Genomic DNA, 11,070 nt, shown 5'->3' with positions numbered 1-11,070 from the left:
GTCATCGCGCACAGCACGCAATCCTTTTGTGACGTCATCCCGCCATTACCACGGCTTGTAATGTGCCGGTGTAATGTGTATTGCCAAATTACACATTGTACGGTGAAATATAGATATAGCAGTATAGCAAATAAGATAGTTTAACACTAATCTTACACCGCCGCCCCACCTACCCTATAACCAACCCAGACTGACCAGCTTGGTGAAGTATGGTTGAACAAAAGCCATGGCTGACAACGCACCTTGGTTGATGATGATAATTCACATTTTTGGTTATCCAAGCAACGGCAGCTGACGTTGCAGTGTTAACAACAACAGAACAACTCAAAGTATAGTCCAATCATAGTCTTGGTTCTTTCGGTAACGTCACGTAGAAGGGAAATAATAAAGAATAAAGAAAAATGTATTGCTGTGGTTTTCACACCTGATGATGATTGCTTGTGTTGCAATCGAAACGTCGTGAACATTTTCTTGTTTTATTTAAATAATTATTTTATTATTTTTCTTCTTCTACGTGACTTTACCGAAAGAACCACGAATATGAATCCCTGCAGTCACGAAAGCTTTAAATCGAAATGTATAGTCCAATCATCAAACTAACGAGTGAATTTTACCCTTTTAGATTTGAAGCTTTCGTGACTGCAAGGATTCATACTCTTGGGTTTTTTCGGTAAAGTCACGTAGGCTAAATAATAATAATAAAATAATAATAAATGCAAATAACTCAATTAAATCACGACGTTTCGGAGGCAACACAAGTCTCCGTCTTCAGGTGGGACCGTCACAGCCAAATGTACTCACTTGATACAGTAAATTTGGCTGTGACGGTCCCACCTGAAGACGGAGACTTGTGTAGCCTCCGAAATATCGTGATTTAATTAAGTTATTTTCATTTATTTTTATTTTCTTTTACGTGAATTTACCGAAAAAACCCAAGAGTATGAATTTCACCCGTTTTGTCCGTGAGCCTAATGGCCTTCTGTACCCATATTTTCCAGCGGCATTCGTTTATACAACAAATGACCTGGCAGTGGTTTCAATTCACCCTGACTCGTAGGGTTTTCTTCAGCGTGGTATGCAAGACCTCTCCACGGTGGCGTCCGCTCAGGGCAGTACAGCAACATGGTTCTCAATTAATGTAGGGCAATCACTGAACATAGAAAAACACGATTTTAAATTCACAAGCACTCAACGATGCCAATCCAATTACTTAAACAAAATATCACGGCAGTAATTTTATTAGAGTGGGCAAGAATAAGATGTGTTTTTAATCTGGCCTAACAGTTCCAATAAGGGGCCGTCCATAAATGACGTCACGCGATTTTGGACGATTTGTGACCCCCCCCCCCTCGTCACACGGCGTCACAAAAATTCAGAGCCCCCCCTCAACTATGACGTCACAAAGATCTGTCCCCCCCCCCCCCCCCAAATTAAAACATGCTTCAAATGGCTTTAAACTATTGTCATTGTCGTGCGTATTTAATGTGGCGCTGCACTCTGATGCTGTAGGAGAAAACGTTTATTAAGAAGTCTATTTAATTAAGTAGAACGTGTTGTCTATATTTATTTAAAGTTGCGCATTTTGATGTGACGTCACATTTCTCACCCCCCCCCCCCTCGTCACACATCGTCACAAATGTCTGAACCCCCCCCCCCCCAGGTGCGTGACGTCATTTATGGACGGCCCATAATACAAATCATAATGGCGTTCCTTTTACCCAGAAATGCCTCTTTATTTAGAGTCTCAAGACGTATTCAGAAGGGTGCTTGCTACATTGGGGCCGTTTGGTCGAAACCATTCACGAAAGTGTCGCTCCATGTGCGACGAAACCCCAGAATCTGGAGAATACCAACCCTGCATACAAGAGGATGACCAGTGGAGACCACGCAGATAGGTTCAAGAATCCATGGCACTGCCAACTATTCTCGTGTTTAAGTTGTATCTTTAACCACTAGCATCTCGCCGCACTGCCAAAGACCACGAAGTTAATTCCAGGATTATAGGTTAAAGCCCAAGCTAAAGTTGTCCCAGACCCTGTTTCGTTTCATCTTGACATAGCGTACGTGTAATGAGACACTGACAGCCCTCGGCATAGCATGGTAAGTAGGTAGATCGGCAGCTAGGAAGGTTGGCTGACAGGCAATTATGTAAGCAGGTGGGTATGCGGCAGATAGACAGGTCGGTGGTGCTATTACAATACTATACTGTAGAGTACGCGTGTGATAGTGATCCCAAATAAGTGTTTATGATAACATTAGGAAGGTAGGTGCATCACAGGACAATGAGAGCTGGTGACAGTTTTGGAAGTCTTCGTTTAGCAGTCGATATATCATGGCGGATGATAATGAGCTTGGTGGGCAGGTAGGTAGGTAAACCTACCGTGTAGATGTTTCATAATAAAAGTTTTTGGGTTAGATCGCGTTATTATAAATGTATAGCAACCTTCCACCAACCGACACGGTCAAGTGTCACGTTAACAAAACGCCAATTATTTACTTCTTCAGCCCATCGGTGTGTTTGAAGAGTGAATCCACAACATTTAGAATTTGAGTACGACGTTTCGCTGGCAATTACATCCAGCATCTTCGGGCGATTTGCCAGAATCGTGAAGCCATCCACCTGCTTCCGGTCTTAAAGAGTGCAGGATTACGTCATTATTGTTGAACCCCATCAGGTTTCGAGATCACAGGCGATCTAACCCAAACAACTTATAATGAATAATGCTGGTCGCGAAAGCCTACGTGTTAAATTGTGCAGATGTTCACGGTTGTGTTGCATATCTCTCTCGGGAACTGAATACGCTGCCAGCATGTGCGAGCAAAATGTCCGACATGTCAAACACACGGTGCAGCCCAACAACCCGTCGGGAGAGCTGTAGGTATGTATAGAGCAAGGCCGTAGCCATGGAATAAAACATTGGGGAGGACCAAATCTAAATTTGAATACTAATTTCCTGCCATTTACTACCTAAAATATTAAAAATTTCACTAACACATGGGATACACTTTTCATCTTTTTTGTACAATAATGTCTAATAGTGTATTGTATTATATTTCTCAGTTTTTTTCTTTTTTACCTTTTCTTGTTTCATTGTATGTAATGGCAGAGATTAGGGATTAATAAAGTACAACCATAACCACAATAATATAAACAGAAATCTATTTTATAGCAATATATTGGGGGGGACATTTTGAGCATATTTAAATATAGGGGGGGGGGGATGTGTCCCCCCTAAAAATATTATAATTACGGCCTTGGTATAGAGGTAAGGTATCCAGGTATACACGAAGGTACGGTGTCACCCAGGTGTGCTGTCTGAGTGTACCTGCAGTGTACATGCAAAACAAGCAGCCAGTCACTCCGCTTTTGTAAATTATTTCACTTTATTATCCTACAGCTTCACACGATGACCAGTGCAATACCGTCGGGTGGACTCGTTTTATTTCAGTAACATCTGATAATTATTACCATCGTTACTTTAGACCTCTCTTTAAATCTTAAGTGCCAAATCGCTTGCACGCGGACACATGCATGCGGGCCACGCGCCGGGACAATCGCAGGGTGCCAGGCTAGGTGACTCTGGCTGCCATGCTGCGTCGTGCCAGGCGTGCTCCACACGCCCGCCAGGTGTGTGCCTCGCAGACAGGTGTTCCACGTGCCACCCAGGTGTGTTCCACGTGACTCTCGCGTGTCCAGTTTATTCGCTGTCCTTGTCCTCGCCGTGGGTGATGACGTAGCAGAGGTTCTTGTAGTCCAGGTTGCCGGCCACGTCGGGAGGGAAGGCGCTGAACATATGGTCAACCTGGCATTGTGAGAGGAGCGACAATTTGAGAGGAACCTCGGTCAATCAGCGGTAAGGGTTCGCATTCGGCTTGACCCCGCCGGGCACAATGTGGACTTCGTGATCGATTTCTTGGATCAGGCCTCGTAATGATCTGGACAAATTTGTGTCGAAAAACACTCCACCAACCCGGCATAGCAAAATTAATTAGAGCGTTTAACCTGCCAATTACTATTGTTTGTGTGTCTTTCGACACAAACTTCCCCAGATTATTACGCGGCATTACCCATATTTCAGGGATGAAACATATTGGTTGCGAAAAACTAAGTGTGATGTGAAAGTCCTGTTGAGTAATTGTCTATTATTATCAGGAGGCCAGAGACAGGTAGACAATTGATGGCAGCGTTCCTCCAATGGATTAGCCTGGTTGGCATGGGCCCTGCTGCAGGGAATTACATGTGGCCTCCTGTCCAATTTCCCCCCTCTTTGTAATCTGGTGACTAGGCCCCTTCGACCTGTGGGGCCTGGTGCAGCTGTGTGAATTGCGTGTTTAGACATCACCTCCTCCTTGGAGAACTTGTCGGCCTGTGTCGTCAACATCTCGGTGATGCTGGAACACAAACACAATCGGCAATGAGACGCAAACACCACAAACACAACGAATGTACCGATATAGAAATAGAAGCCACAGAAATACTATTATTACCATCGCTATAACCACAGACACCATCAACAACTAAAACAAAGACAGGCACAAATCAACAATAAGACGGAAACACAGGCGTCGACAAAAAACAACTTGTTCCATAGAGACCCTCAAACTCGCATAGACACCCATATACTCACACAGAAACTAATAGATTTCAACGGTCGAACTGGCAGTAGTGACCGCATGTGGATCGTGGGATTTTCTTAATTGCCAAGTGGTGTGAATGGAGATAGACGCGTCTGCCACGCGACGCTCTGGCACGGCTCTGCAGGAGACGAGAGGGACTCACTAGGCCTTCTTCACGACGCCTGTGGCCTGGGGATCGAAGACCTTGAAGGCAGCAAGAATAACCTCCTCAGGGTCGGAGCCTGGAGAAGTGAGGGGAGGGAGACAAGACAGTGGAAAGGTCGATTACTTCTCACATTGGAGACTCACAGTTAGAAATTATCCAAATAAATTGAGAAGCCAAATTTTAGATAATGTTTCTTGAGCAGTCATTAATAATTAGGCTGAGACCATCGACCAGTGCAACCGCAGACATCCGACACCCAGATCTGAACCTCGGATCTCAGCGGTGCTGGTTGAGTCGTCTGACCCCTGACCCGCATCACCAGGGGGCAGCAGTTAAACCCCCGGGGGGGGGGGGGGGGGGGGAACCTCGCTACCTCCGCGCTCTCACCTTTCAGCTTCTCGCCGAACATGTTGAGGAAGACGGTGAAGTTGATGGCACCCGGGGCCTCCTTGACCATTTCTTCCAGTTCCTCATTCTTCACGTTCAGACGGCCTGAGTGGACAACGATAGCCAGTGAATGTCAAGCCTGGTCGCTGGTAGAATCGTGGAGGTGGCACGTGAGCGAGCAGCCACGGCCTACATCTCGAGGCATACTGGATGTGGTGTGCCATGTGTGGAAATATTTTACGGGTCCAATATAAACCCTACTCAGAACAAGATGTCCAGGCGCACGAGGTTATGATGAAACTCACCTTAAAATTAAAATTCCATTTATTTACCCGGGAAAGCCTTACGGAGTCTCAAGACTCTTTATCAGGAGGTTTTCACGTTAGGGGCAATTGAGAAATCCGTAGATAAAAAATTTAAGTTGGCAATTGTGGTGGTTGTGTGTCACTAATATGGGATAATTAATAGCATTTGTGGTGACCGTGTTTCATTCATCATGGCATGATGATGATGATATTTGTGGTAATGGTCGTGCTTAGGGAAGTGGTGTTAGTGGTTGCTGTTGTTGTTGCCTATGTCATACCCAGAGCACCGAAGGTGTCCCGGAGGTCGTTCTTGTCAATGAAGCCGTCCCGGTTCTGATCGATCAGGGTGAAGGCCTGAGTGTGAGAAGATGCACACACGCCTATAATACAGCCATCTCAACAAATACACACACGCTGTAAGAGTCTATGTATCTCCGTGTAAATCTAGAATTCTCTCTACATATATCCGTGGGTATCCATGTAACTAGCTGCACTTGAGAACCCAGTTTAATCACCTGTCACTCATCTATCGCTAACATCGTGGATAATGTTTCTGTGAACTTCACTCATTGACTCCCCCCCCACCCATGTTGAGGACTCTGTCCAGCAAACATTTTTGTCGTCTCATCCATACCTGTGTTCAGCTACAACAACACGCCAACTCACTCATCCACCCACTCATCCACCCACTCACCGACCCACTCACTCATCCACCCACTCATCCAGCCACCCACTCACCACACTACAGGCCACGACGCTTCTCTGTCTGCTTCTTCCCTCGCACTGCTCCACGTTGGAATTCCCTCCTCCCGTCGAAGTCTCCTTTCCCAAGCTCTTACACCCTCGCACATTTCAAGCAACGCGCTACACTCCTATCGATTGCAACTTTGGCAGCGCTCGTTGTTGCTGGCCACAACGATTAGTCTCTTGGTGCCTGTTCTCAGCGACTCGCCTTAATGTTTTATTATAAATTGCGTACAAGTGAAAACCCCAAGATTTGGCCTCGTGATCTCAGCGGGGTCAGCTGAGTGCCTCTGACCCCAGATGAGCCTCACGGCCACCTCCTCAAACTCTTCCTCTAAAACCAAGCTCGGTAGAGAGGGGCGTGATCGGGGGTTGAGCGAATTCCAGACCGCAGCGCACGGAGGGGGTGGCTCTCAGTGTTAGGGGTCTCTCAGGGGCGCCAGTATCCCCTTACAGACGCGAGGGAGCAAGGCACAGGGTGTGTCTCCTAAGACAACCCCCCCCCCTCCCCACGGTGCCCGTGACCACCGAGGGGCCCTTTTTTGGCACAGAGCCCACGAGACCCCGGGGCCCACAGCGGGTTAGGTGGGTGGGGGTTGACGTCCCAGTGTCCTCCAAACCCCCACCCTCGATGGCTGCCTCTGTCCTCACGTACCCCCCCCCACCCACCCAGTTCCAAATGTCCCTCGCTCCCGGGTGTCTCATGCCACCCATGTTCTTTCGGCTGCTCCCTCTCAGAACAACATTGCTCTTTCTCAAACGCAATGTTTGGCGACACTGCGTTAGGCAGTGGTGCACAAATAACAACAAAACAACTCAAAACATTAATCAATACCACTGCCTTTTCAAAATGAAAAGGCGACATTGATCGATTGGTTAAGAAGAAAGGCCGGACACATCGCCTATCGTACAGATATTGCTCGGGTCTTCTGTGTCGTGCACGGTTCACCTGTTCCCTCCCCCAGGTCTCCGAATTTCTCTCAGGGTTGCAGCTCCCCTCGTATCTTCCGCTCCTTCCCCTCCTCTCTCCCAGGTCCTCCATCTCACTCCCTCTCGTCTCTCCCATTTTCCCCCCCCTCTTGTTTCCTACTCCCAGATTATTTTCCTCCCTTCTCGTCTCTCCTATTCTCTTTCCACCGTCCCTGTTCCACCCCCCTGCTCCCTCCTCTGTCCCCTATCCAGTTACAGGTCCCCAGCTCCTTCTGTTCCCTCTCGCCCCCCCCACCAACTCCTCCAGCCTCCCCGCCGCACATCGCCCATTCAGAGAGGCACCAAGCCACTCCCAAATATCAGGCAGGCAGCCCGGCCACGAGATTCCTGAACAGTGGCACGGATCTCTTCGCCGAAAGGTTTGTTCCGTTACTCAACAGCTACTAATAGGTCATTGTTTTCACATGACATTTAAAAAATCTGTTCATCAGGAAATTTGATTGGAGTCTCCACAGCGTATCCACGCTACACTATTTAAGCTGTTTATGTACGTGCTGGTGAATAAGGATCGTTGCCCGAAACGTCGCCTATTTTTAGACTGTTTCTTGTCTAAGGCCACGGTGTTATCGACGAATGTTCTGAGTTGTTGTTGTTTGTGCGTGTGCACCACTACTAAAGCAGCAGTATAAAATACTATATTCATACGTGAACATGTATTTTACGACCACACGCACACAGAAGACAGATCTTCCGTGTAGCCTTCAACAGACTGTTGGGGACAAATGCTGCAAGCAAGCAAGCACCTTTGACACAACGGCCGCCAAGCATGTTGCTAACCACCCACCTCCTCGTTTTCCGGTTCCTTAATAGGCGCTCGCTAACAGCACTTGCCCCAAAAGCCTGTGAAGGCTATGGGGGTGGGGGTGGGATCTTGGTGTTTGTGTGCGTGTTGTGAGTGCGTGTTGTGGGTATGCGTCACTCACCTCCTTGAACTCCTGGATCTGCGTCTGGTCAAACATGGAGAACACGTTGGAGCTGTCCATCTTCTTCTTTGCGCGCTTGGGTGCCTGGGAGGTCACGGGGTCGGCTTAGCGAGGCGCAACCGTGTCCCCATGTCCCCTTGTCCATGTCCCAGTGTCTCTCGGTCTCATGCCCAGTGTTCCCCATTTCCATGCCCCTCTGTCCATGTCTCTGTGTCTCGTGTCCCGGTGTCTCATGTCTCATGTTCAATGTCCTTGTGTCTCATGTGCCATGTCGCTGTCTCCCATGCCATCTTGTCTCAAGTTCCATGTTACTGTGTCCCATATCGTATGTCCCCATGCCTCGTCCCGTGTTCTCCTCTCCAATGTCTCGTATTCCCGCGTCCTTGTGTCTTCCTGTGTCATGTTTCATGTCCCTGTGGCTCATGCCCCGAAGTCTCATCATCTCCGACAGTGGATTTGGTGACAAGTGGACAGGTGGAAACGATTATGTGTAGATGACTGATGGAGTTTGTGTGTGCGTGGGTGGTTGGTTGGGTAGAAGTCAAGATGAATTCATGAATGCGAGTGGGAGGGGCGGGGGCGTGTGGGTTTGGGTGAGCGTGTGTGTGCGTTTTTAGAAAAATTGCAAGAGGATCGTGTGTGTTTGAAGTGTGTGTGTTTGGGAAGTTCAAGTCATGCGTGAATTTTAAGTGTGTGAGTTGAGTGTATGTAATTAGGTGTATGATTCGGAGTGTGTGCATGTGATTGCGTGTGCGTGTGCGTGGAGTGTGGTGTGTATGAGATTGGTTAGTGCGGGTAGATGTGAACATAGGTGTGTGCCGGTGAACATAACTCAGATTGAACGAATGAACACGTCTGGAGAAAGTGTGCAGGTCACGCAGTGCAGCCGTGACGATGGCAGAGCACGGGTAGAAGTTAACCCGTGCAGAGTGCACGTGCTTTGTGAGGCTAAGATGTACGAGCGCGGATTGTGAGTTTCGTATGGGCAGCTTCAGACGGAGTGCTTCAGATGACAACATTAAAATGAGATTCAGGCGGAGGGGTTCAAAAGGGAAGCTTCGAAGGTTGAGCTTTCGGATGATGATATTCGCTTGGTGAGAATCGGACGGTGAACTTGGGTCGGTGAGACTCGGATGGAGGTGTGCGCGTGCAGGGTGCAGGCGCCGTCCACTCACCATCTCTGCTGCGGTTGAGGCCGGGAGAGTCCGGGAGCTGACAGGAGCAACTTGGGGACAGAGAGGACAGGGCGGGTCGAAGGATCTGGCCCGGGCAGCGCGGTTATAAAGCCCTGGGCACCGTGTCTTCCCCGCCTATGTTTAGCAACGGGCGCCTTTTTATCCCCATAAGGCCCGAAGGGCACAGCGCGACCCGAAGGAGTGAGAGGAGGGGGTGGGGGTCTGCAGGGTGCTCCCTCGCGGCTCGACTGATCGAGACAACATCTGGTGCCCCCCGATTTCCACCCCCCCCCCAGCCCCGTAGCGTCGTGGGAAGGCCGAGCCCCCCCACCCCCCTAACTCCCACACTGGGTTGATATTTGCCCCCCCACGGTAAGCAAAGTCACACTCCAGGGCCCCCCTTCCACCCCTGTGTGGTGAGGCCAGGCTCTAAGATACCCCCCCCCCCTCACACCATTATTCAACGTGGAAGTGTTTGCTCGTGATAGCCGTGTTCTTCATTAATCCATAAGAGCTCAGGTCTCAAGACTAATTGCCAAGAGGGCCCAACACCGAGTACTAGCCATTCAATGTGTTTTCGGGGCGTACCGCGTGTCGTTGGGCACGATGTCCGACGTTCCGCTCCACGTGCTGGGAGCTTCGTCGAGAACTAAACTGTATAGAATCACCCAGCAGCTCCCAGCAGACGGAGTGTAGCCAGGCCTGGCTACACGTGATGATAGTTCGTCGAAGTGGCTTATATAATTCATTAAAGTAGCAGCCAAATAATCTAAACGTGTTTCCAAATGTGGAGTACAAACACGCAGGAACCGGGAGAAAAATCCACGCGACCACGGGGAAAACATCCAATCTTCAAATATTCACGCGTGGCCAGAGTCGGGATTGAACCCACGTCCTCCGCATACCAGACGAGAGAGATATTCCATCGCGCCACCGCGAAATCCCAGCTGATACTCGGAGGCAATCTCCGATCCAACGGCTGATCAGGATCAACCGCTGCTTAGCTTCAGTGCTACGAAGAGGCCTTTTGGCGCATTCGTGGTGCTTTTGTCAGCGACTTAAGAAGCTGCGCCACACTTCCTGGCGTGAACACCACACACCTCCTGCTCCTATCGCCGTCGTGCCGGCGATAGGAGCCGCTCATTAAGTTAGGCGTCAAGAGGTATTCATTCTAGATTTCTAAGTTTCACTTGATGCAGTCATTTTAGCTGTGACGGTCCCACCTGATGACGGAGACTTGTGTTGCCTCCGAAACGTCGTGATTTATTATTTTATTTTATTTCCATTATTACTTTTATTAACTTTTAATTTTATTTTTTACCTACGTGACTTTACTATAAATCCTTTATATGCGGGTTCAATGGGCCACAACCCAGCCCACATTGGTCTTTGAAACGGGCGGCTAGAGTCCTCTGGCTTGAGATGGCTGCCACCTATGGGTCAGATGATTGCCTGCCACCATTAAGCAATTGGTAATTAAATATAACAAAAAATTCCTAAAAAGTGTACAATTTTGGAAATAAATTTTCACGAAAATAAATTGTCACGCACAACGAGTCTGTGTGCAAAATGTCAGCTCGATTTGATCACGGGAAGTGGGTTAAAAAACGACCGAAAGATTTGCACGGTCGTAAGCACGCAAGCAAGCAAGCAAGTGAACTTAATATAAAGGATTTAAAAAGAACCTAAGAGTTTGCGTCAAGAGGTGTCCGCGTGGCTTAGGGGCAGGGCCGGATGAAGGCACGGGGCTTTAGGGGCTACAG

At 48.5% G+C, this 11,070-nt stretch overlaps 1 protein-coding gene across 1 annotated transcript; it reads right to left on the bottom strand.

The window, feature by feature from the left end:
* Window positions 1–3,365: 3,365 nt before the first annotated feature.
* On the bottom strand, window positions 3,366–9,459 carry LOC133348854 (myosin regulatory light chain 2, ventricular/cardiac muscle isoform-like). Its single transcript, XM_061561918.1, has 7 exons — window positions 9,308–9,459; window positions 8,133–8,216; window positions 5,754–5,829; window positions 5,171–5,275; window positions 4,781–4,859; window positions 4,344–4,392; window positions 3,366–3,803 (listed from the first exon to the last, which is right to left on the bottom strand). The coding sequence occupies exons 1-7, from the start codon at window positions 9,308–9,310 to the stop codon at window positions 3,699–3,701; spliced, it is 501 nt and encodes a 166-aa protein (XP_061417902.1). The 5' UTR covers window positions 9,311–9,459; the 3' UTR covers window positions 3,366–3,698.
* Between the last annotated feature and the right edge of the window lie 1,611 nt (window positions 9,460–11,070).

This window comes from Lethenteron reissneri, chromosome 28, assembly GCF_015708825.2.
Source record: "Lethenteron reissneri isolate LAM-NWPU_2019-01 chromosome 28, ASM1570882v1, whole genome shotgun sequence".
NCBI classification, from domain to species: Eukaryota; Metazoa; Chordata; class Hyperoartia; order Petromyzontiformes; family Petromyzontidae; genus Lethenteron; species Lethenteron reissneri.
Note: the sequence above shows the minus strand (reverse complement) of the source record. Positions and strands in the feature narration are given on the sequence as shown.